Source organism: Pelodiscus sinensis, chromosome 19 (genome assembly GCF_052426305.1).
Source record: "Pelodiscus sinensis isolate ZL-2025 chromosome 19, ASM5242630v1, whole genome shotgun sequence".
In the NCBI taxonomy this organism is placed as follows: Eukaryota; Metazoa; Chordata; order Testudines; family Trionychidae; genus Pelodiscus; species Pelodiscus sinensis.
The window spans coordinates 29,921,974-29,948,512 of record NC_143070.1 but is presented as its reverse complement, the minus strand read 5'-3'; the positions used below and the strand labels follow the sequence as shown (position 1 = coordinate 29,948,512).

General features: G+C 51.0%; 1 protein-coding gene across 1 annotated transcript in view; it reads left to right on the top strand.

Moving 5' to 3' along the window:
• Window positions 1-8,118: 8,118 nt before the first annotated feature.
• The window catches only part of LOC102451427 (butyrophilin subfamily 1 member A1-like), a 43,747-nt gene continuing 25,326 nt past the window's right edge, over window positions 8,119-26,539 (top strand). The window contains exons 1-4 of the mRNA XM_089771104.1: window positions 8,119-8,240; window positions 12,435-12,551; window positions 13,267-13,614; window positions 22,723-23,004. Coding sequence (XP_089627230.1) covers window positions 12,446-12,551; window positions 13,267-13,614; window positions 22,723-23,004 — 736 coding nt within the window. The 5' untranslated portion in view covers window positions 8,119-8,240; window positions 12,435-12,445. The remainder of the gene's footprint in view (window positions 8,241-12,434; window positions 12,552-13,266; window positions 13,615-22,722; window positions 23,005-26,539) is intronic.

Here is a 26,539-nt window from a genome sequence, read left to right as displayed (position 1 = left end):
AGGGATTCAGGAGCACAAGCCCCATTGATCCCAACTTCTCTGGGCCTGTGAAAATCTCCCCCTTCACGTGTGAATTGCCCCTGCCTGGGCCCACAAGACCTTTGGTATTCAGGGGGTTGGTGGGACTCATCCCAAGGTGGAACAGGGACCTGCTGCTGCCCTCACGAGGGCTCCTGGCATGGACATGTTGGTTGCACAAAATTTTGAAATTTAAGTCTAAGCAGGATCTGAATTAATGCTTCCATTACAGCCACCTGGGATGGGAGAGAAACCTTGGGTGAGTCTCTGAAAGTACAGTTTGCCCTGCTTTGCTTAGAGGTGTTAGTGATTTAGCTGATAGAATTGTGTTTTGCTCATTGTAATCCACTTGGCTGGTGTTGGGTCCCAAATTACATTAACACTAATTCCAATGTCTGTAATTATTGGGGGGAGGTAAAAAAGGTCTGTGCTTAACCTGGTGCAAAGGAGAGAGATACTGTCAGTGTAAATACATTTGCCTGGACAGATGCTTCACTTCCAGAGCCCTGTGAGAATAAGCTGGGGCAGGCAGGACTCTGACTTAGCCGGCTACATGCCCTCCACGCAGTAGCTATATGTCCAGCTAGGCCTGTTTCTCCTCACTGCTCCACTGCCAAAGCTCAAAGCGTGTTCCATAAAGAGTCTCTTTTATAAATTAAAATTGCATAAGTGGATGCTGGAATTTCTTGTGGCTTCCTGTGTTTTGGGCCAAGAGCCAAACCCACCACAAAGTGGCAGAAAAAGCGAGTGGATGGTTACTGAGAGCCAACAGGTCAATGGCGGAGAGCTGTAATGAGCAGCCAGCATAGTGGCAGCAAAGAGCAGGGAGCTAGCCAGTGACCAGCAGAGTGAGTGAGATGCCTTTTTTCCTCCTCCCTTTCCCTCAGGATGGGAGGTGAACTCTGTGGATGCCCCTCTGAACTCTGGGTCTGCTTTGGCCATGGTCAGAGACTGGCAATGGGGGGCAGAGGAGGGTTGGGCATGGAGAGGGAACATTAACATTACTGGACTTAAGAACCTGAGAGGAAAAGGACACTGCCCAGACTACCTGAAGTGGGAATTTTACTCATAGGTTAGGTTCTGAAATCTGTTTAGGGTGTTCTCCCAAATAAATTACTTCCCTGCCCTTTGATCAAATGTTTCTTTTCTTCACTCTGACTCTGTGCTTGCGAAGGAGAGTGTTGCCTCTCAGAGGTGCCTAGTAGTGTTGTGTGAATTTCCCAGGTGACTGGGTAGGGGCTTAAGCCAGTTCTGTGTTGGATGGCTGGAGAGGAACCCCTAGATACTGAACCCAGCCCTGGCTTCTGCTGGTGCTACCAGTTGGGAGGTTGAAGGTGTTTCCATGGGAATTTTCTCTTAATTTAAATCTAAACACCCCCTGAAACCTCACCCTTTCTCTGTGATGCCAGAGATCTCCCATTCTTCTTTTGGACTTCATAGGGCAGAGCATCTGGAGGGAATAAAAGGACAAATGACACATAGATCTGTGACTTTCACTACTGTGAACTGAGATAATAATGTCAGGCTATTACAGAGGGACACAAAGATTAATCTAAACCCCTGCACTTCCGTTTCCTGGAATCAACAGTCTCTAAACCTCACAGCCATATTTAGGCATATTGAAAAACAGTCTGTGGAGGAGATTTCCTGTTACCGCATTTGTGGTTTTGGTCATTTGATGTCTGAGCTCCCCATGCCTGTGTGAGGGGCAGAAGTGTCGCTGTGCCCCATTCCCAAGCATGGATCCTAGAGGGTTGCAAAGGGGAGGGAGGTGTCCATTTTTCATCTCTAGGCTGGAGGCTGAAGTGTGGGGGAGGAGCAGAGGATCTGGGCTGGTACTACAGGCAATGCCAGTGCCTCAGAATCTGCTTCCCATGTGAATTGGCTCCTTTACTGTTACTGAACATGCTGCAGTGACCAGAACATGCTCAGTAACATGCTCTGACGTTGCTGCCCTCTCCCTGCCCTCACTTGAGAAAACAAGCTGCCTCCCACAACCAAAGGGGAATAGAGAGGGGAAGTGGGAGGAGAGGGTTCAATTTGTGCAAGGACCAAAAGAAGAAGGGAGCGGAGACCAGAGTGGGCACGAGGGAGGGGAAGGAGAGGGGCTAATGGACATATGTGGGTGCAGCAGCTGGGGTTCAGAAAGGGGGAGATATGGGGCACAGCTGATGGACATATGGGGCACAGCAGGAAACCCCGTAGATGTGAGGAGCAGAGAGGATAACAGACACCACAGACCATGGGTTGAGCTCAGTGTTTTGGCTGCAGAAACAGGTTGTGGTCAACGGAGAGCTTGTGTTCCTTTGCTGAATGAGTCAGCTCAGCCCCAGCTCCCCAGCAGGGAAGAAGGAAAGGAGGGTGTCTGTCTGTCTGTTTGTTTAGGGTCCAGCTCAGCCTTGCACCCAGAAACAGCACCTCATCTTTGTCTGAACTGTGGGACTGAGCTACCAGAGGTAGCTGGATTCAGGGAAATATTTTATCCCGACACACACTCCCCCTTGTAATAAACTGACACTTTCTATACAAGTTTCTGACACTTCAAAGAATGGCTGATTATTTTATGTAGCCACCCCAGGCCTGCAGAGAGTCCCCTAGCAGCCAGCAGCAGGGCCATTACCCCTGATAGCAGCATCATAACAATCCCCACCACCTCCCAAACATGCATGTTGTGTGCAGGGCGGCAGGTTCCTAACTTGTGCCATGACTAGACTGCAGAGTTTTCCGGAGGTATCCCAGAAAAGCTCTGCTGCATCCAAGAAATGTGTCTGCTTTTTTGGTACAGTTTCTTTCCAGACACATTCTTTCAGTGAGAGGAATAAGGGATGTTCCACAAGAGGAGGTTTTTTTCCAAAATTTAGCCCTGTGTAGATGGGCCAAATTTTGGAAAAGCCTCTTCTGGGGAAAAAAAAAAGCAGAAAAAGATATGCAAATATAAGTTTGCAATTTGTGAATCTTTTCCCAATATAACTCTGCAGTCTAGACATAGCCTCATTCCCCCAAAGAACCACTCAGATGGGTTGCTAAGTAGTGGGAGCTTCCCACCTCAATAGCCCAGATTTAAGTGCTGATCACAATCATCTGTGAGCTGGAAAAATGACCCTGTGAGCAGCAGTGAGCAGCCTCACTCCCAGCCCTCTTGGCGGGAAACCTGAGGGGAGCAGAACTCTCACCAAGGTGGGAAAATCTGGTTAGAACCGGATCTCCAACTGCCCTGGAATGTTCCAGAGGGGGAGGGCAAAGCCCAAGATGGAACCCTGGGGTCTAAGGTGACCGACTCCATTTTGTTTTACATAAAATCACTGTGTGAGCATTAAAAGCATGAACAGATAATCATGAACATACAACACAATTATATATTCCAAATACATTCTAAAATGAACACTAACACATCTGCATGTGATTTAGCATTGGGAAAATAAAAACAAAAATTTGCTGTGAGACTGTAAACCCAGTGTGGAGGGAATCATCACTAAAGGCAAACTACTAGGCTGCGTCTAGACTGGCATGATTTTGCAGAAATACTTTAAATGGAAAAGTTTTTCCATTAAAAGTATTTCTGCAAAAGCGCGTCTAGATTGGCACAGATGCTTTTGCACAAAAAGTGCTTTTGAGCAAAAGCATCCGTGGCCAGTCTAGACAAGATTTTGCGCAAGAAAGCCCCGATCGCCATTTTCGCCATCGGGGCTTTTTTGCGCAAAACAGTTCTTCCCTGTCTACAGTGGCCCTCTTGCACAAGTATTCTTGTGCAAGAGGGCTTTTTCCCGAGTGGGAGCAGGAAAGTATTTGCGCAAGAAGCACTGATTTTGTACATTACAAAGTCAGTGCTCTTGCACAAATTCAAGCAGCCAGTGTAGACAGCTGGCAAGTTTTTGCACAAAATCTTGCCAGTCTAGACACACTCCTAGAATATTAATCTGAGGGGTAGCTGTGTCAGTCTGTATCTGCAAAAACAATGAGGAATTCCATGGCACCTGAAAGGCTAACAGATTTATTTGGGCATGAGCTTTCAAGGGTAAAAACCACTTTATCAGATACACATCTACTAACCTGGTACATCTCATCATATGCCAACAATGCCTCTGCTGTATATACTGAACAAACTGTCAGATGCATCTGACAAAGTGGTTTTTACTCATAAAAGCTTATCCCCAAGGTGCCACAGGAATCCTAGGTTATTAGTATTATAACACTAGAGTGTCATCTCTCCAACAAAAGAAGGCCCAAAGGCACCAGACAAACCATGATGCAATATCAAGTTGATTGCTCCCTGCACACCCATGAAGAGGAGACGTGCTCAAATCCTCATCCCGTCAGTCTGATCAGACGGGGCGGGGGGGGGGGGGGAGAGAAGCGGATCCCAACAGGTACCAACAGTGCTTCTGATGGTCCACCACACTGATGATCATGCAGAAAAAGCCTCCATATTACATTCCAGTTCTCTGGTTCCCAATCAGCACCTAAATCTAGAAAGAGAGAAGTTATTTTAAAATTCTCTTCCCATGTAAAAAATGTTCTTCCAGACCCAAAGAGTCAGGTATGTTACCAGATCAAAGCACATTTGGGTCTTACTTGCCAGCCAATCATTTAGGCTGTGTCTACACTGGCCACTTATTCCGGAAAATCAGCCACTTTTCCAGAATAACTTGCCAGCTGTCTACACTGGCCCCTTGAATTTCCGGAAAAGCACTGATAATATAATGTAAAATCATCAGTGCTTTTCCAGAAAAACTATGCTGCTCCCGTTTGGGCAAAAGTCCTTTTTCTGGAAAACTGTTCCAGAAAAGGGCCAGTGTAGACAGCCCAGATTTCTTTTCCGCAAAAAAGCCCCAATCGCGAAAATGTCGATCGGGGCTTTTTTGCGGAAAAGCGTGTCTACATTGGCCACGGACGCTTTTCCGCAAAAAGTGCTTTTCTGGAAAAGCATCCTGCCAATCTATACGTGCTTTTTCCAAAAATGCTTATAACGGAAAACTTTTCTGTTATAAGCATTTCCGGAAAATCATGCCAGTGTAGACGTAGCCTTAGTGTCCAATACTGAAGGTTTATTGTTAAATGATAAAACACATATAGAGAATTTAAAGTTCATTGTGGCTGGGGCACAGGCCTGGCCTTTGGGCAAGGTGAATGAAGTGGTTGCCTTGCTCCCTGCATATTCAGGGCTACCTGCTGCTTAGTTCCTGCCTACCCACTTGGCCATGAAGCTCAGCCAACCACAGCGTGCTGCCTTAGGCCCCACAAACTCTTTGGCTGGGCCTGTGGTGGGGGAGTGGTGCCTGGGAAGCCATTAATAAGCTCCCACCACTCCAGCTTCAATCAAGGGGAATAGATGGGGCTGAGTCAATCACCCTGTGACTGTCTGTTACCTGGCAACACCTGTCAGCCTCAATAAGTGTGTGAAGCTATAACTAGACTGCAGAATTTTGTCAGAAAAACAGCCATTTTTCCAATAAAACTTGAGTTACAGTCACACTCCAAGCATGCTCTTTTGATGGTAAATTGAAAGAACAGAGGGCTTTTTGAGCAATTGGTAATCCTCATTTTGTGAGGAAGAAACCTTTTTGCACAAGAGTTCTTTCAGAAAAAGGCATGTGTGGATGGGGAAGAGGGAGTTTTTCTGGAGAAGAGGGAAGAGAAAAAGCACAGGTGCCCTAGTGGCTGCTCCATCCATAGTAATCGCAGCTTACATGCAAGAAAGAGTGTAGACTGCCAGAACATTACCTTTTAAAAAAGCACATTGTTTTTTCTATGCTTTTGCAGTGTCAACTTTCTTTTTTACAAGAAGATTTCTTGGAAGATCTCTTCCAAAAAAAAGCTTCTTCCACAAGACACTATGAGCTCGTCTACACTGGCCCCTTTTCCGGAAGGGGCATGTAAATTTCACCTATCGTAGTAGGGAAATCCCCGCGGCATTTAAATAAAAATGTCCGCCGCTTTTTTCCGGCTTTTAAAAAAGCCGGAAAAAAGCATCTACACTGGCCCCGATCCTCCGGAAAAAGCGCCCTTTTCTGGAGGCTCTTATTCCTACTTCAAAGAACCCTACTTCTTATTCCTACTACGATAGGTGAAATTTACATGCCCCTTCCGGAAAAGGGGCCAGTGTAGACGTAGCCCTGTAGTCTAGACATAGCCTGAGAGGAAGCAAGAAGGCAGGCAGGCAGACATCCTAGTTTTTTTCTTGGCCAGGCCTGTTGTATGCAGTGTAGCTGTGAAGCACCTATGAAACTTGGGAACCACTGGTGGGAAACCTTGCAAGAAGAAAGAGCCCAGGTATTGACCCAGATTGAAGTGTCCCTGACTCACTGAAAGGGCGGCCAAGGTGCTGAATGAGGAGTGCAACGTGGTCTCCATTGTACCCACCTCCAGATATCAGGTTCTTAGAGTTTGCTGGCTTGAACCTCCCTCTGGGTGCCCAGCTTGGGGGGGGTCAATCAGACATTTGGTCAGCGCTTGACTTGCAGCCAAGTTATTGCAGAGCTGAGGGATCATGCAGGTGCATTTTATATTCTTTTGCCATGAGACTTTCATTTCCTTTTCCCCAAACTCAAGCCTCATGCCACATGCCCTGCGTGGGTTGCTGACTCAGGTGGTGTACTGGTGGGGGCAGGGGAATGAGGAGGTGGGGGCCGACATAACCAGAAGGTGCAGGAAGTGGGGTTAGGAGAGCAGGACACTTCAAAGCTGCTTCTCTCTGGCTATCAGTGCGGCCACCCCTGCTCCTCCTGAGTCCTCGAGCCCGGACATGAAACTCTCATTGCCACCTGCACTTTCTGCCTGCTGCCCTGAGGCTGCCTGTGAGCCTCCCACCTGCCCTGCCCCAGGGCTGCCAGCTCTCCCAGACTGCATGCCGTTGCAGCCAATGTCGTCCAGTCCATCTGGTCCATTGAAGTTGGCAACCCCTAGCCCCTCCCACAGCTTCTCCCCCCACAGTTCCTCCTCCCCCAGGTGCCCATGCTGGGCTGAGTCTCTCTTTAGACTGCAGGTAAGCGCAGACCCTGAAGGCAAGGCAAGCGGAGGAGCAGCTGTCCGCCCTCAATTCAGGCTTGTGCTAAGGAGTGGGCAGCTGGCAGCAGTGCCCCGTCTAGAGGCAGAATCACAGGCACTTAGGGGATTGCTGTTTCAAAAATGTAGGTGCCAAGTGGGGATGTAAAAGAGCGATTAAATGGTTCACTGGTTAAACAACTAAAATATTAAGATTTAATTGATTAACTGCATGGGTTGCTCTGATGGGGACGGGGAAGGAGTGGGGGAACAGTTCCTGCTGGCCTCCCGGGCCAATTTGGATATGCTGACGTTGGGGCTGGCCAGGGCCAAAGATGCACTTGCATGTTCCACATCACACAGGGTGGAGTCGCACCAGGCTGACCCAAGTGGCGGGGGCTGGGTGGTAGCGCTAGACTTTTTATGTGAGGTGAAGGGGTGGGACATTACTAGGCCCAAGGGGGTCAATACTGGACACCCTTCAGTCCCCCCTTCTCTGGCTCAACCCCCCTTCCCGATTCCCCTCTCCTGCTGTATGGAATATGGAGCCCTGACGGATGAGAAAGCCAGGAAGGGCCCGATCCTGCAACCCCTCCCAGTCCAGCCATCGTGGTGGTCCCAGGGGTGCTGCTGGGGCAGTGGGTGGGAGAGGCCGCAATGAGCAGCAGGGATGGGCCCCGCTGGGCTGTTCGCTCCCCTCCTCTGCGCCAGAGCTGGGAGACTCATGAGACTGGCAGGAATCCAGCCTGCTGGGGCCAAGGGCTTCCCCTTCCCGGGCTGCGCGGCGCAGCGCTGTTCAGCACAGGGCAGGGCCCTGCGGACTCCTGGTCCCGGCAGCTGCGTCCAGCACCTGCTCAGAGTCCCACCGACACTCACACGAGGTCCCTAAAACTGCCGGCGGGGGGCGGAGCCAGCCCGGACTCTGCTCGCCCCAGCCCGGAGCCGCGGGGTTCAGGGGGCGCAGCGAGTCAGAGCGCGGGGGGCGCCGTCTCGCCGGGCTCTTGGTGTCACCCCCGGGCGGGCCTGGGAGCCCATCCCGCGGGCCCAGAGCTGCCTCCTCCCCGCCCCGGGGCCAGACTGGGAAGCGCCCCGCCCCGCCCTTTGCTGCTTTCGGTTTCGAGTCGGGCCGCCCCCGCCGGCGGGATGGAGGCTGAGTCCCGGGAAAGGGCCGCCCCGCCTGGGGGCCCTGCCTAGGGACGGGGGCTCTGGGGGCAGCGGGGCCGCGCAGACTCGCCCCCCAGGTAGGGTCCCTGCGAGCCCCGCGCTTTGCTGCCGGGCCGGGCGCTGCTGCTGCGGGGATCACGCGCCGCTTTGCTGCCGGGCCGAGCCCTGCTGCTGCCCCGGGTCTGCGGGGATCACGCGGGGCTTTGCCGCCGGGAGCGCAGCGGGGGCTGGGAACTTCTCCCCTGCCGGGTCGCCTCGGCGCGCTGTGCTGGGCTCGAAGGCGGAACCCGAGCCCCGTTGAGAGGGGGAGGCGCGGCCGAGAGTGCGGGTGTTTCGCCAGCCGCTCCTGCCCCGCGGCTCCAGAGCCAGAGGGCGAGGGATGCAGCAGCCCGGGTGCGAGTGGGGACAGCGAGCGGGAGATTTTCTAGAGCGCCCAAGGGATTCAGGTGCACAAGCCCCATTGACCCCAGCTCCGTGATTTGTTGGTGCCTGGGCCCACCAGACCCCTGGCATTCTGGGGAGAGGGCCGGGCTCACTCCAAGGGAGGGCATGGGCGGAGTAGGGGAGCTGCTGCTGCTCTCAGGGGGTTTCTGGCCAGGGATGTTAGTTATCCCCTAATTGAATACTTGAGCAACCACATTGATTTTTAACACAAGAATGGCCATACTGGGTCAGACCAAAAATCCATCTAATCCAGTGGTCTCCAGCCTTTTTACACCCAAGATCACTTTTTAAATCTCCAGACAGGCGAAGATCCACCGCCCGGCCACTTTCTTGAAGCCCCGCCCTCTCTAGTCTCCTTCTGTCCATCACTTGCTATCCCCAGCCCTTACACACTCTGATAAACAGTTTATTTTTAAATTATGCGATACATACAATTAAAATCACGTGTTTATAGTTCTGAAATAAATGGTCTGTTTTTTATTCATACTATTTAAATCTACAATGAAGCATTTATAATTATACATTTTGTGGGGGAACAGAGTTCTGTGGCTGGGGGCAGGGAAGAGGGAACAGGGTGCTGGGAGGGCAGAGGACAGGGTTCTGCAGCAGGGGGCAGAGTGCCAGTGGGGACAGGAATAGGAACAGAGATCTGTAGCTGGGGACAGGGGAGTGGGGACAGAGTTCTGTGGCTGGAGAGTGGGGGCTGGAGTGCCAGTGGAGGCAGAGAGTCCCCTGCATCTGCCTCCTCCCAGGATTCCCGCCCCAGAGGAAAACCAGTGCGTGCCTGTCCCAGGGCCGACCCCCCCCCCCCCCCCCCCGGCGCAGGGAAACCCCACACGCGCCTGCCCTGGGGCCGACTGCCCCACGCGTGTGCCTTCCCCGGGGCTGACTCACCCCTCCGGTGCGGTGCAGGAAGCCGATGCTCCCTCCCACAGTACACCCGGCAGAGCAGCTAGCTCTACTTCCGGAATTGCCAGAAGTGGCGCTAAGCTGTGGGACTTCTGTTCATCCCCGGGAAGGCTACACTACCTCCATTTTCACTTGAGGTAGGTAGTGGGGCTTCTCGGGGGTGGGAGGGAAATGGGGGCGGGGCAGACAGGACGCCTCGCAATCGACTGGTTGAGGCCTCGTGATCGACCAGTCGATCGCGATCGACCAGTTGGTGACCACGGATCTAATCCATGATCCTGTCTGCCGCCTGGGGCCAATACCAGATGTCCCAGAGGGAGTGAACAAAATAGGCAGTCATAATGATCCCTCCCCTGTCTCCCATTTCCAGCCTCTGACACATAGGCTAGGGACAACATTCCTACCCATCTTAGCTGGTAGCCATTGATGGACCTAACTTCCGCCGTGCAGCTGGGAGATGCCAGGCTGAGCCACGGCGGGTGCACGCTGGTCAGGACATAAGGGAAGGGGGCGAGGCCTTGAAGGGTGTGTAGGGTGCGCGTCACCAGGGAAGGGTCAACTTGGAAGGTCGGGCAGGAGATACAAAAAGGGCATGGACATGAGAGGAGGGGGGAAAGGAAGCAGCATCACGGACAAGAGAGAGAGAGGGAGAGCAAGTGAAAGAGGAAGGAGGAGAAAGGTAGAAGCGGTGGCTGGGAGAGGGAGCGACCCCTCCCCAGCATCCTTTCAGGGGCAAAAAGCAGCCCAGGGCCGGGCTTCCTTGCTAGTGGCTTGCAGGCTGGTGTGTTTCGGCTGGAGCCCCACCAGCCGGGCGGGACTTTAAGTGTGCCTGTCCTTAGGGCCCTGGGCTAGGACCCATGAGAGAGGGCGGGTCCGGGTCCCCCTACCCCCGCTTGCCCTTGGCGATGGGAACTGCTTGCGACTCATATTGTTAATGCCCAGCACAGATTGCCGCTGGGCAGGAGAGTCTGGGAAAACTATATATAGCAAAATGGCTGTGCGGCTGCCAGACTTAGGCCAAAACAGGCAAAGGCGAAAGCGGAGGGGCCGCACAACCACACCACATGTTGTCACCCGGCCTATGGAACATGAAAGTCCTGAGCTCAGCACAGAGCAGCAAATGTTAAGGGAGGGTTCAAGCTGGCCAGAGCTCAGGCTCCACTGAGCTGTGCTGCTGGGGTCCAGCTTGGCTCACGTGCTCCCTGTCTCCTTTTGTCTCTCAGTCCCAAGTAAGTTCCTATGTCCCTGTGGGTATGTCTACACTACCTCCCTAGTTCAAACTAGGGGGGGTAATGTAGTCATACGGAGTTGCAAATGAAGCCTGGGATTTGAATTTCCCGGGCTTCATTTGCATAAAGCCGGCCGGCGCCATTTTTAAAGCTAGTTCGGACCCCGTGCCACGTGGCTACACGCGGCACGGACTAGCTAGTTCGGATTAGGCTTCCTCGTCCTAGCTGTACACCTCGTGGAACAGCTGGCCTGTGGAATGAGGTGTACAGCTAGTTCGGATTAGGAAGCCTAATCCGAACTAGCTAGTCCTTGCCGCGTGTAGCCACGCGGCACGGGGTCCGAACTAGCCGGCATTTAAAAATGGCACCGGCCGGCTTTATGCAAATGAAGCCCGGGAAATTCAAATCCCAGGCTTCATTTGCAACTCCGTATGACTACATTAACCACCCTAGTTCGAACTAGGGGGGTAGTGTAGACATACCCTGTGAGTCCAGTTCTTTAACACAGACACTGGACACCTGCTCCCTTTGCTCTCCAGTTCCAGGCTCGTTTTTTGAGGAGTACAGGATCTGTTGAAAAATCACCCCGCTGTCGGCAGAACTGCGTCTTAACTGTGGTTTCATTTTCGAAATGGCGCTTGATCGAAACGGTGCCAAACATGAGTATGCAAATGAAGTGTGGGATATTTAAATCCCAGCTTCATTTGCACTTTTGAAGTGCTTCATTTACATCTCTCTGCCGACAGAGGATGTAGTCTAGAGGTAGCCTTAGACTCCTTTCGCTGGCAGAGACCTCAGGAGTCTTCAAATCCTATTGCCTGCCCAAAGTAGGACCAATCCCAATGGTATCAGCCCAGCCAGGCCTTTGTCAAGCTAGGACTGAAAAATCTCTAGGGATGGAGAGTCCAACACCTCCCAAGAGAACCCATCCCAGTGCTTCACCACTCGCCTAGGGAAATCATTTTTCCTAATCTCCAACCTAGATCTCCCCCACCACAACTTGAGACCATTGCTCCTTGTTCTGCCATCTGCCCCCACTGAGAACAGCCTCTCCCCATCCTTTTTGAAAGCTCCCCTGCAGGAAGTTGAAGGCTGCTCTCTAATCCCACCCCTCCTCCCCGCCCCGGTTCTGCTCTTCTGCAGACTTAACAAGCCCAGATCTCTTAGCCTCTCCTTGTCGGTCATGTGTCTAGCCCCCTCATCATTTTGTTCACCCTCCACTGGACCCTCTTGAAGGTGTCCACATTCTTTCTATAGTGGAGGGCCCAGAACTAGATGCAGTACTCCAGATGTGGCCGCAGCAGTGCCTGCAAAGAAATGGAGGAAGAAACGTACTCCAGGAGTTGATGCTCAGTCATTGAGTCTTCCAGTTGTCTTTTCCAGATCCTCCATGGATATGTCTTGAGTTCAGCCCAAACACCGAGTAGCTCTGCAGCTCAGACACCCGGGTGTGCTCGTCATGTCCCGAGCAGAGAAGCAATTCCTTTCCCCAAAGCAGTGGCGATGCCAATGTCACAGAGCAGACTGGATGATCTAATGGCCCCTCTGCTCTTAGTCTGTGGGTACTGGGAAGTGCGCTAATGGAAGCAACTGAGCCATGGGCCAGGGCTGTGAGAGTCAGACAATCATTGTGCTGTCACTGCATCCCACTCACCCACCCTCTGGTTTGTTATTTCTCCTGTTCCCCAGGCCCAGCAACAATGACGGGGAAGGTTTCCTCATTCTCACCCCGCTCTACAGTGCGCCCTGCTCTGCCCGGCTACCTCACGCTCTGCCTCGCTCTGCAGGCTCACAGGCTGGAGGCAGGTAAGAGCTCCGGCCTTCTCACTGGGTTTGCTGCTGTTGCTCTTGCTTGGTCCGTCTCCCGTCCCTGCCTTGTATTGTAAACCACCTCCGCCCAGCCTGCCAATAACAGAGAGAAACCATCTGTACATACAGGTGGGATTCTTTTTTCCAAATGACAAGCCATAAGGGGTGTGACAGGTAACAGCTCCGGAGACGTGACACCCTTAAGGAGAATTGCATTCACTGGATTAGACCAGATTCTAGAAACTGAAGAAAACAAATATTTTTGGTATAAAAGCTGGATGTGTCTTTAAGGCAGGGGAGGGAAACTTTTTTGCATCAGGGGCCCTTGACCCACAAAAAAATCAGTTGGGGGCTGCTCAGAAGTGAAAAGTAAAAAACCCCAAAACAAACACTCACTGACATGGCCCCCAACTGAGAAACAGAAAGACCCTGCCCACGTCCCCCTCCCATAGGAGAACCTGGGGGAGGGGCAGGCTAGCAGATTGTGTGTGCTCCAGCCCCAGGAGAGGCTAGAACACCATTGTGGGCTCCCCAATACTGGGGAAGGAGACCCACGCCTCAGGGGCCAGATCTAGGGTAGCAGGGGCTGCATTTGTCCCCCAGGCCAGAGGTTCTTCACTGAGGCTTTAAGGTGCCACAGGACTCCTAGTTTGTGCTGAAACAGAGTAACACAGCTACCCCTCTGAGTGTTTTCTCACTGAACATTTCACAGCACAGTTCAGCGTGACTGGCCCTGACCACCCAGTCAGTGCCGTGGTCGGTGGGGAGGCCGTCCTGTCCTGCCACCTCTCCCCCCGGATGAGCGCTGTGAACATGGAAGTGAGGTGGTTCCGATCCCAGTTCTTTGTAGCTGTGCACCTGTACCGCGATGGGCAGGATCAGTATGAGGAGCAGATGCCGGAATATCGAGGGAGGACTGAGCTCTTGAAAGACAATATCACCGAGGGGAGAGTTTCCTTGAGAATACGCAATATCCGACCCTCTGACAATGGGCAGTACAAGTGTTTTTTCCAGTCCAGTGATTCTTATGAAGATGCTTTATTGGAACTGCAGGTGGCAGGTCAGTAGCTTGTTCTGCTGTTTTAATGTTTTCAACCAGGTAAAAGTGGAGTCAGAAGGTTCATTGTGAGATGACACCATTTTTGTTTTCATTACTGTATACTCGGTCAGCAGCTCTGTGCTGGATAAAGCTGGTTCTAGTTTGCTGTGTAATACATGTTTTTTTCTAAACTCTCAAAAGCCCAGACTCATAGTTGGATTGTCTTGAAAACTGCTGTGACTCGCTGGAGTCTGGGGTGGGGTTAGTGGCCCAAATGTGAGGACAATTGAGCCAGGGATTAGTGAGAGACACAAACACCCCTACCCACTCAGGTGACATTAACACATTGTGATTATTGCAGTTATTTGTGTACATCTGGGGTTGAACGGTGGCTCTGAGCCGCCTCACACTAATGGCACCAGCTGAGATAGATCCCAGTGCATATCTGGCTCTTCCAGGGCAAGCGTGGTGGATACACGGGGCTCTGTAGTCTAGAACCTGGCATAAGAGTAGGAGAATTGAGGCATTCCCCACCCACAGAACTGGTAGAGGCAGAAGGCCTAACTCCTGAAGGAGTTGCCAGAGACCAGCAAAGGAGATAGAGGGTATGTCTACACTTGCCCCCTAGTTCGGACTAGGGAGGCAAATGAAGCATAACAAAGTTGCTAATGCAGTGCGGGATTTAAATACCCCCCGCTTGATTAGCATATTCGCAGCCAGTTTCCATTTTAAAAAGCCAGTAGCCCGAATTACCGCGCCACGTGTAGACATGGTATTCCATTAGAAAACCCTTCCCTGAACTTAACTGTTACTCCTCGTGCAATGAGGAGTAACAATTAAATCGAGGGAGGGGTTTTGAATCGGACTACCGTGTCTACATGTGGCGCGGTAATTTGGTCTACCGGCTTTTTAAAATGGCGACCAGCTGCGAATATGCTAATCAAGCACGGGATATTTAAATCCCACGCTTCATTAGCAACTTTGTTATGCTTCATTTGCCTCCCTAGTCCGAACTAGAGGGCAAGTGTAGACATACCCAGAGAGACCAGCAAAGGGGACAGCTAGTTCTGTAACTGGGTCAAACACCTGGGTCTACACCAGAGGTTGGCAACCCCTGGCACAAGCAGCACACAAGCCAATTTCCCGTGGCACACGGGACAGGAGCTCAGCTCCCTACAAGCAGCTGGGAGCTCGTGCTTCCACTCCAGCCTCAGCCGTACCGCTGCAGGCTGAAGCACTAGCTCAGGGTGTGTGAAAGGTGTTCATATGTCCCTGGGGCTCTCCTGCCCACCTTGGACATGCAGCTCACGGGAGCTAAGGGTTTAACCCCCCACTTCCTGTCTACAGGCTTCTTGCTTCAGGAGCGGTTGGGACTGGGTCTGCTCTGAAGAGCTGGGGCTGAGCAGCCAGCACACATGGGGCCTCGGGGCCCAGGCTGCTCCCCACAGGCTGTGTGTGGGGCCGGAGAGCACTTTCCACAGCGCCCCTCTGCACCCAGCTGGGTTGGAGCCAGTCCTGGGCAGCCCCAGGCTCTGACTGCCCCAGACCCAGAGCTGCAGCCTGCAGGCAAAGGGCTCATCTAGGCAGGGAAGAGACTCTGCCCTTCCCGCCTACCTCACCTCACCCCAGCTAGGGGCACAGGGACGTGGGGGCAGAAGTAGGCAGTGAGGGAGGATGCAGGGGCAGGATGGGAAGGGGCAGAGGTTGTACTGAGTGAGGGGCATAGGGCGATGCAGGGGAGCGGGCTGGTGAGATCATGGGGCTGAGGGGAGTGAGGTTGGAGCAGAGGGAAGATGCCTGTCCCAGAGAGGCATAAGGATCTTGTGGAAAGGGGTTTTGCGCAAAATGGCCATGGCCACACTCACTATTTTTGCACAAAAACCGAACGAGAGTATGAAAATGAAGTGTGAGAAAATGCTAATTCATGCTTCATTTGCATTGGCTCTTGCAGCAAAACTCACAGTGTAGCCATAGCCTGGGTAGATATGTTTCAAAGGGATAGCAGAGCCAGTCTGTAACAGGAAAAACTTTAAAAAACAACCAATAGTCTAGTAGCACCTTAAAGACTAAAAGATAAAAGAGACTAAGAAGGACCATTAGTTTGCATTAAGAAAGCAAGAGTACTAACACCAGATTCTACACAGACATCAAGAACCATTGGTAACTTCATTCTTTGGTTGGTAGATAATGTGCAAGCCATCCGATATCGCGATGTAGACCATTAGCATAAGAATTAAACTTGTGAATGAAGTTAAGTTCCAGTCCTCTGTGTATTTGGCTTGTGGAATTGGCCTGAAACAAAACAAAACCTCAGCCTGAATCAATCTACATGAGAAATCCACTTCCTTGACACTACAGTACAATTAATTTTCCTGTTACAGGCTGGCTTGTCTATACCTTTGAAACTTATCAACTCAATATCCTCTCCCCCACCCCTCCAATTTTTTCCCTTCCCCCACTCCCTCCTTCCCTTATTTATTCTGGGTTCTGGACTTCCAACACTCTAGTCAGCTGAAGCTCATGATAACAGCTACATGCTTTGTTAGTCTATAAAGTACTACCAGACCGTTTTTTTTAAGAACTAGGGGTCACCAAATGAAATGAATAGGTAGCAGGTTTAAAATAAACCAAAGGAAGTTTTTCTTCACTCAGTGCACAGTCAACCTGTGAAACTCCTTGCCCAAAGATGTTGTGAAAATCAGGACTTCAACAGGGGTGGTTTTTCAAAAAAGAGCTAGATAGATTCATGGAGGTTAGGTCCATCAATGGCTATTAGCCAGGATGGGTAGGAATGGTGTCCCTAGCCTCTGTTTGTCTGGAGGTGGGTGACAGGGGAGGGATCACGTGAGGTTACCAGTTGTCCCTCTGGGGCACCTGACTTTGCCCACTGTTGGCAGACAGCATACCTGGGCAAGGGTGTTTGGGTTTGAGGTAGATCTTACATTGCACTTAAATTGAAAAAGTGATCTTGTGGTTGAAAAGGTTGGAGATCACTGTCCTGAGGGGTGGCTTTTTTTTGTTTGTTTTTTAAGAAAGAGAAACTATTGAAGGAGTTAGTGGCCATTCAGGCAGACTTAGTTCTCACCTGAGTTTGCATTTGCTACACAACTGTGTCTAGATATTCAAAGTCCTTACCTATATATTACTGCTTTCCCATTAGTAGATCTAAAAGAACTTTACCTCATTCTCCCCATTTTACAGATGAAAAACTGAGGCACACAGCATAGAAGTGTGTTGCCCAAGATCAACCATCTTGTCAGGGGCAGAGCCAGGAATAGACCTCAGGCCTGAGAACACTTTGCTTGGTTGCCCCATGGTTGCTCAGTGATCCTCCCCCTGTCACTCTGTGATAGTGCTGTGGGGCTAGGAGTCGTGCTGTGCAGTGTGCAGCTGGTTATAGGCTGGTGAGAGAAATCTCATCCCGGTCTCTGTCCCAGCAGCTTCTAAGGTTTATTATATGGCGACTATTTTAAGGATGAAACAAAATACAGGACTATGTAGCACTTTAAAGACTAACAAGATGGTATATTAGATGACGAGCTTTCATGGGCCAGACCCACTTCCTCAGATCAAATAGTGGAAGAAAATAGTCACAACCATATATAGCAAAGGATACAATTAAAAAAAAGTGAACACATATGAAAAGGACAAATCACATTTCAGAACCGAAGGGGGATGCGGGGGGGGGGGGGGGGGGAGGAAAGTAAATGTCTGTGAGTTAATGATATTAGAGGTGATAATTGGGGAAGCTATCTTTGTAATGGGTAAGGTAGTTGGTGTCTTTGTTGAGTCCCCCCCCGCGTAGAGTGTCAAATTTTAGCATGAATGACAGTTCAGAGGATTCCCTGTCAAGTGCAGATTTGAAAGTGTTCTGGAGTAGAATGCAGGTAATCAGGTCGTTGAGACAGTGTCCTTTCTGGTTGAAATGGCAAGAAACTGTTTTTTCTTTGTGATCCTGTCTGATATCTGTTTTGTGGGCATTAATCCTTTGGCGAAGTGTCTGAGATGTTTGTCCAATGTACATAGCAGACGGACACTTTCGACACATGATAGCATAAATTATATTTCTGGATGCGCAGGAATATGTATTCTTGATCAGCAGAGTGAATATGTGAACAAAGCTGGCAACGGGGTTTGTTGCAAGGGAAGGTAGCAGGGTTGGTATTAGTGTGGTATGTCCTGTGGTTGTTGGTAAGAATCATCTTGAGGTTAGGTGGTTGTCTATAGGAGACTATGGGTCTGTCTCCCAGAGCCTCTTGGAGTTTAGTATCCTGTTCCAGTATAGGCTGTAGTTTATTGATAATGTGTTGGACAGGTTTAAGTTGGGGGCTGTAGGTGATGACAAGTGGTGTTCTATTGTTGGTTTTCTTGGGTCTGTCTTGTAGTAGATGGTTTCTAGGTATTCGTTTGGCTCTTTCAATTTGCTTTTTTATTTCTCCAGGTGGGTAGTTGAGGTTTATAAATGCTTGGTGGAGATCCTGAAGCTTCTGGTCTCTGTCAGTGGGATTAGAGCAGATGCAGTTGTATCAAAGGGCTTAGCTATAGATGATGGATCGTATGGTGTGTGCTGGATGGGAGCTGGCAGTATGTAGGTAACTGTTTGAGTTGGTGGGTTTTCTGTAGAGGGTGGTGTCTAATTTTCCATTGTTGATTTGTACTGTGGTGTCTAGGAAATGGATCTCTCGTGTAGAATGGTCCAGGCTGAGGTTAATGGTGGGGTGTAGGTTTGCAACATCTGCTCTAATCCCACTGACAGAGACCAGAAACTTCAGGATCTCCACCAAGCATTTATAAACTTCAACTACTACTTATTCACTCTGCTGATACCATTATTGAACCTAACCAAGTGAGTTATAAGATCAACAACACATATTCCTGCGCATCCAGAAATATAATTTATGCTATCATGTGCCGAAAGTGTCCGTCTGCTATGTACATTGGACAGACGTCTCAAACACTTCGCCAAAGGATCAATGCCCACAAAACAGATATCAGACAGGATCACAAAGAAAAAACAGTTTCTTGCCATTTCAACCAGAAAGGACACTGTCTCAACGACCTGATTACCTGCATCCTACTCCAGAACACTTTCAAATCTGCACTTGAAAGGGAATCCTCTGAACTGTCATTCATGCTAAAATTTGACACTCTTCACCGGGGGGGGGGGGGGGGGGGGGAGAGGGACTCAACAAAGACACCAACTACCTTACCCATTACAAAGATAGCTTCCCCAATTATCACCTCTAATATCATTAACTCACAGATATTTACCTTCCTTCTCCCCCCCCCCCCCGCATCCCCCTTCTGTTCTGAAATGTGATTTGTCCTTTTCATATATGTTCACTTTTTTTTAATTGTATCCTTTGGTATATATGGTTGTGACTATTTTCTTCCAGTATTTGATCTGAGGAAGTGGGTCTGGCCCACGAAAGCTCATCATCTAATAAACCATCTTCTTAGTCTTTAAAGTGCTACACAGTCCGGGTATGTCTACACTACAATGTTAGTTTGAACTAATGGACGTTAGTTCGAACTAACATTCATAGGCGCTACACTAGCGCTCCACTAGTTCGAATTTAAATCGAACTAGCGGAGCGCTTAGTTCGAACTAGGAAAACCTCATTTTACGAGGATTAAGCCTAGTTCGAACTTACTAGTTCGAATTAAGGGGTGTGTAGCCCCTTAATTTGAACTAGTGGGAGGCTAGCCCTCCCCAGCTTTCCCTGGTGGCCACTCTGGCCAACGCCAGGGAAACTCTATTGCCCCCCTTCAGGCCCCGGATCCCTTAAAGGGGCACAGGCTGGCTACGGTGCCCGTGCCAGGTGCAAGCCTGCCAGCACCCAGCCAGCAGACCCTGCACCTGGCATGGCACAGAGCCACCCACCCGATGGCAGCTCCCGGGAACTTGCCCTGGACCGCAAGAGGCGGGCACCTTCCTGGGCTAGTGCGGACATCGTGGACCTCGTCCACGATCTCCGCACTAGGCACAGGAAAGTGGCCGTCTAGGGCAGGAGAGCTGCCAGCCTGGCCACCCAGGAGCAGGTGTGCATGAAAATCAAGGGGGTCCACTGAGACCCCTGACCCTGAGCCCTGAGCTTACAATGGCCGTCCTGGGTCAGACCAAAGGTCCATCTAGCCCAGTAGCCTGTCTGCCAACAGCGGCCAACCCTAGGGACCCTGGAGGGGATGGACCAAAGACAGTGACCAAGCCATTTGTCTCGTGCCATCCCTCTCCAGTCTTCCACAAACTTTGGGCAGGGACACCACTCCTACCCCCGGCTAAGACTACTCCATGGACCCAACCTCCATGACTTGATCTCACTTCCCTTTAACCTCTGTTCTAGTTGTAGCCTTCACAGCCTCCTGCAGCAAGGAGTTCCACAGGTTAACTATTTGCTTTGGGAACAACAACTTTCTCTTACTAGTTTGAAGCCTGCTACCCATTCCTTTCCTTTGGTGTCCTCTAGTCCTTCTTTATGGGAACTCATGAAGAACTTTTCTGAATGCACCCTCTCCACACAACCCCTGCTTTTAGAGACCTCTATCCTGTCCCCGCTCCATCTCCTCTTTTCTAAGCTGAACAGTCCCAGTCTCTGTAGCCTCTGTCTGTCCGGGGTGGGGGTCGGGTCCCTTTAAGCGCAGCCCTCGGCTAGCCTGAGACAGCATCTCCACGCTCTAAGTCCTTCTCTGATGCCCTGCTGGCACTGCTTCCGGCCAGCCTTAAACCCATGTCAATGTGGACATGCTAGTTCGAATTAGAAAAACGCTAATTCGAACTAGTTTTTAGTTCTAGACGCGTTAGTTTGAATTAGCTTAGTTCGAATTAACTAATTCGAACTAAGTTAGTTCGAACTAACTCTGTAGTGTAGACATACCCTCCTGTATTTTGTTTCAGCTATACCAGACTAACACGGCTACATTTCTATCACTATTTTAAGGATGTGAGAGGAGACTGGTGTGTCTGTCTCTTTCTCCACCTGCATCACAGTTCCCCACAACTTGTAGTTCTTGTCTGCCCCACAGTTCTGGGGCACACACCACAGGCTGCAGCTTACTGGTGAGCCACACCTTTAATTGGTCACATAGCCTGAGCTGCACACGGAACTGGGCTCATCACCTCTGGAACTCCCACTTCTGTTCCAGGCAAATTTCCATCACCAGTTGCAGGCCTGTCCATCCATTCCCTTTTCCCCCACACCCTCTGGCAACCCCTCACTGGCCTGAGGTGTATTGACTATTCATTCCTGCACTCTGGGGGTACGTCTACACTACAGCGCTAATTCGAACTAACTTAGTTCGAATTAGTTAATTCGAACTAAGCTAATTCGAACTAACGCGTCTAGAACTAAAAACTAATTCGAATTAGCATTTTGCTAATGCGAACTAGCATGTCCACGTTAAGTGGACCCTGATGGATGGCCGGCTTAAGGATGGCCGGAAGCAGTGCCGGCAGGGCATCAGAGGAGGACTTAGAGCGTGGAGATGCTGTCTCAGGCTAGCCGAGGGCTGTGCTTAAAGGGACCCGGCCCCCACCCCGGACAGACAGTTCTCAGGGGTGCCCCGCTTGAAAACCAGTCCTGGCTTGGAGTGGCCGGAGTACCCACACTGGGCACATCACACCACTCGGCCATCAGCCCGGCTGCACTTGCTGCAGGCTGCCATCTGGGGAGAGGGGGCAATTGGGGGGCTGCAGGAGAGCTTCCACCCCCAGAAGCCCGCAGAGCCAGCCCAGTCCTCCCCATCGGGGGCTCGTACCCCATTCCTCCCTCACCTCCTTCCACTTACCCTTCCCTAGCCCCTCTTCCTGATGTACAAAATAAAGGACAATTGTGTTCAAAAATAGAATCTGTCTTTATTTAACAAAACTGGGGGAGACTGGGAAAAGGAGGTGGGAGAGGGGAAGAGAGAGGGTGGGAGAGGGGAGGGCAACTACAATGATCAGGGGTTGGGAACAGGTCCCATATGAAGAGAGGCTAAAGAGACTGGGACTTTTCAGCTTAGAAAAGAGGAGACGGAGGGGGGACAGGATAGAGGTCTCTAAAAGCAGGAGTTGGGTGGAGAGGGTGCATACAGAAAAGTTCTTCATGAGTTCCCATAAAGAAGGACTAGAGGACACCAAAGGAAAGGAATGGGTAGCAGGCTTCAAACTAGTAAGAGAAAGTTGTTGTTCCCAAAGCAAATAGTTAACCTGTGGAACTCCTTGCTGCAGGAGGCTGTGAAGGCTACAACTAGAACAGAGGTTAAAGGGAAGTGAGATCAAGTCATGGAGGTTGGGTCCATGGAGTGGTATTAGCCAGGGGGTAGGAGTGGTGTCCCTGCCCAAGGTTTGTGGAAGACTGGAGAGGGATGGCACGAGACAAATGGCTTGGTCACTGTCTTTGGTCCATCCCCTCCAGGGTCCCTAGGGTTGGCCACTGTCGGCAGACAGGCTACTGGGCTAGATGGACCTTTGGTCTGACCCAGTACGGCCATTGTAAGCTCAGGGCTCAGGGTCAGGGGTCTAAGTGGACCACCATGATTTTCATGCACACCTCTCCTGCCCTATCTGGCCACTTTCCTGTGCCTAGTGCGGAGGTCGTGGACGAGATCCACGATGTCCGCACTAGCCCAGGCGGGTGCCCGCCTCTTGCGGTCCCGGGCAAGCTCCTGGGAGCCGCCAGCCTGATCCCGGGAAGAGGGGGTGGGCTGGGGGGCATCGGGTGGGTGGCTTGATCCGTGCCAGGTGCAGGGTCTGCTGGCTGGGTGCTGGCAGGCTTGCACCTGACACAGGCACCGTAGCCAGCCCGTGCCCCTTTAAGGGGTCCGGGGCTGGGAGGGAGAAGATTTTCCCTGGCGTTGGCCAGAGTGGCCACCAGGGAAACCTGGGGAGGGCTAGCCTTCCACTAGTTCGAATTAAGGGTCTACACAGCCCTTAATTCGAACTAGTAAGTTCGAACTAGGCTTAATCCTCGTGGAATGAGGATTACCTAGTTCGAACTAAGCGCTAGTGTAGCGCCTATGAGAGTTAGTTCGAACTAACGTACGTTAGTTTGAACTAACTTTGTAGTGTAGACATACCATGGAAGGGCACAGTTGAGGTTGTTACTGTACACTGTAGGATTGTCATACCTTCATTTATTTCTTCTGTAGCTTTGGGCTCTGCTCCTGACGTCTTGGTGGAGGGACACCAGGATGGAGGGATCCGGGTGGTGTGTCGATCATCTGGATGGTACCCGCAGCCTGAAGTCCAGTGGAGAGATCTCCAGGGGCAGCCCTTACCATCAGCCTCTGAAAAAATATCCCCCGAGGCCAGTGACCTGTTTCAGACAGAGTTTGCCATTGTTCTAAGAGAAGAGTCCAACCAGAAAGTTTCCTGCCATGTCTGGAACCCCCGACTCGACCAGGAGAGGGAATCAACAATTTCCATAGCAGGTCAGTGCCCGTCTGTGCTGCATGTGTATGAGATGCTGCTGACATGGGCAGACAGAATTTATCATTGGGTCTCATATTAGCCTGAGACTGCAATGTGCTGAATACTTCTTGGAAAGTCCTGAGCAACCTTCAGTCTCTTTGACTCCAGCAGGGGCTGAGAGTGTTTAGCACCTTCCAAGCAGGGACGCCGTAGGCCACGTTTTCATAACAGCTCAGCTCCACTCAGCCCTCATCGTTCTTCTCAGGCTGTGGAGTCGATTCTCCTTTGCTGCAGTGAGGCCAGTATAGCTGCAAGCTGTCACTGTTGGCTTAAGAGTGGGGGTGTGGGGTTTCCAGTGGACTCTGCTGCAAAGTGAGCAGCATCTGGCCTTGTGCACAGGAACAGTTAATTGGTGGCAAGCTGGGGTGTAAATCTGCCTCTCATTAGCCTGCCAGGCACTGTCTGGGGCTATGCCTACAGTGCTGGCTTCTTTTGGAAGAAGCTTTCTGGAAGAGATCTTTTGAAAAAACTTCTTGCAAAAGCGAATGTCCACACTGCCAGAGTACATCAAAAAGTGATCTGCTTTTTTGGCAGGGAGCATCCACACTGAATGGACACTATCTTGCAGTTCAGCTGCGATTGCTATGGACGGAGTGGCCACCAGGGCACCTGTGCTTTTTCCTCTTGCCTCTTCTTTCCCTCTTCCCCATCCACACACACCTTTTTCCAAAAGAGCTTTTTCACAAAAAGGCTTCTTCCTCATAGAATGAGGATTGCCAATACTGCAAAAAAAACAACAACCCTGTTCTTTCAATTTTCTTGCCGATGAACGCAATTGCAGTGTGGACATTGCTCAAGTTTTGTCAGAAAAACGGCCATTTTTCCAACAAAACTCTGTGGTGTAGACACACCCTGGCTGTGTGGACCCTACCGTGGGCACTAACAGTTCCGCAGTGAGCTTCAGTCTCCTCTGCTTTGAAAGCAGAACAGAGCAAAGCACAGTAGGGACGTATCAGTGCACGGCAGTCTGTGCACAGAAAGCTGGTGAGAAGTACTTTTACTTCCAGCCTGCTGTGCACTAACTGTCCCTACAGACCAGCCATTGGAGTAGGGTGGGGTGAGCAGAGCCATCCCATCCATTAGACTATTCAGGTTAGTCACTCCAGGCCTTGTGCATTGGGGGGTCCCCCCACACTTCACGTTGCCATGGGGCCTTTGCAATGCAGGGACTGGTGGCAGTGAAACCAGACCCGCTCTGCTCCAACTGCCTAGCTCCTGGTGTCACTCAGGGAGTGGAATGGGGGTAGGGCAGGGTGGAGGGGAAAGAGGTGGGGGAGGCAGAGCTGGGAATTATACTGGGCCCTGTACCCTTCTAGAAACAGTCCTGGTGTGTGAATTCTCCTTTGTTCTCAATGTGAACTGCTGGGTGCTGAGGCTATGTCTAGACTATGCCGAAGTTTCGAAAGAAGATATGCAAATTCTGCAGGAATTTGCATATCTTCTTCCAATCTCACTTTAGAAAGCGGTGCTTTAGAAAATGAAAGTAGTTTGGACGTGTTTCTTTCAGCCACCCTCCCCTCTTTTTTGAAAAGCCGCTCTTCCTCAAATAATGAGGTTCACACGTTTTTTCAAAAAAGGGGGATTGCAGAAAAAAACACATCCAGACTACTTTCACTTTTGAAGCTCTGCTTTTGAAAGTGAGATTGGAAGAATTCCTGCAGAATTTGCATATCCTCTTTCAAAACTTCAGTAGCCTAGACAAGCCCTGAATGTTTATGATTATCTGTCTAAAAGTCATTTTTCCCAAAGAGTGGAAGAGAGCCCTGGTTATGGTCTCAGCATCACTAAAATCTGAAAATACCAGCAGTAAAAGTTCAGGACTATAATAAGCCGAAACAAAATCTTACCTAAGAATGTCTTAATTTTTAGATTTTATTTACTGTTATCTGACAAATAACCTGGCTGAAACCAAATGAATATTTTATCTCTATAATAATACTAGGTATGCTTCATATGCTCGCCATCCCCCGCTGGGGATAGGCAGCCCCAACACCACTCCCTGGCCTCCAAGGAGGGCCAGGCCGAGACATGGCAGTCCTGGCCTGCCCTGGCTCTCTTTCCCTTCCCGTCATCAGGCCCCTCCGAAAGCTGGGCCAGACTTGGCTCTCTCCGTCCCTCGCTGCCGGAGTGTGTGGGGGGGTTGGGCCACAGAAGGGGCACGGCTCCCCCCCTACAGCCAGGGAAGGGGCACACCCCAGGCCCTTCCCCCGGCCCTGAGGCTGCCCCTGCTTTTGCCTCCCCCATCCCTGACCCTCCCCTTCCAACCCTGCCCCCTCCATTGACCCTGGCTCTTTCCTCTCCCTTCAGCCACGGGCAGGGGGGAGGGTAGGAGAAGGGCGGAGGCCCAGGTAAGGTTGTGTCTGGCTTTTCCCCCCCGCAGCTGCAGGGAGGGAGGGAGGACCGTTCTGGGGCCTCGCAGGCCCTGTGCCCTTCCCCCCCCAGCCACCAAGGGAGGCCTCTGTGGCACTTTGCAGGCTGCACTCTCTTCCCCCTGGTTGCTGGGGAAAGGGGAGGAGGGGGGCTGCAGGGTGGCAGCAGGAACTGAAGAAAGGGGAGGAGGGCAGCCCAACTTCACAGGGGATTCATCAGCCCCACTCAGTCAGTCAGCTGGATGCCTGGAGCCCTGAGCCTCTGACTGGACGGGGCTGATTAATCCCCTGTGGAGCTGGGCTGCCCCACAGCTTAGAGGGAACACTGGGGTGGGGGTGGGGTTGCAGAGGTTCGTGATGATCTCACTCTGTCAACCTGCAGGAAAAACTTTTTTATACATACTGTAGTAAAATATAGTAAAGACTATGTGTGCTTCTTCCCCCTTCCATTACTTAAGCTTGAAACAGCACATATCATTTAGCTAATTGCGCATGTTTTAGAAGCTGTAGTAAAAAGGGGAACTAGCCGTTTAGACCCATTTCTCAAGGACTGGAGTACACGTATTACTTGAGTTAGGGAAATTTGCTAATTGCTATTGCTTAAGTAAGCTATACTGGTGGTTGTTACTGAATGGAATAGAGTTGAAATATGCTAACCAATAACGCGGCAACACGAAGCTAAGGTAACAAATCAAGACGTGCCAAGTTAGATAAGAAAGTTAAAGAAAGTATAAAAAAGGATGCTTAGCCAACGCTCAGGGTCGGCTCTGCTTTGAACATTGAGTTCCTTAGCCGTACCTTGGTTGCAACCAATAAACTTGAGTTGGACCCAGCCTGAAAGTGTGACTCTCTTCTTGGGGTAAATCAGACTAGCCTCCAAGGGGACGAAACCAGCAATTTATGCAACAGTACTAGAGGTGGTGCCCCCTGCTTGCTAGCACACTAGCCCCTCTCTCCAGGCCTAGGCAGCCCTGGCTCTACCCCTCCAGCTGCTGGTGGGCAGGGGGATGGACCTAGGCTGGTCTAGCTTCCTCCCTCTGGCTGCCAGGCAAGGGAGGGAGGAGGTTGGATTGGACCCAGGCCATGGCTGGCCCAGCTCCCTCCCTCTGGCTGCAGAGTGGGATGG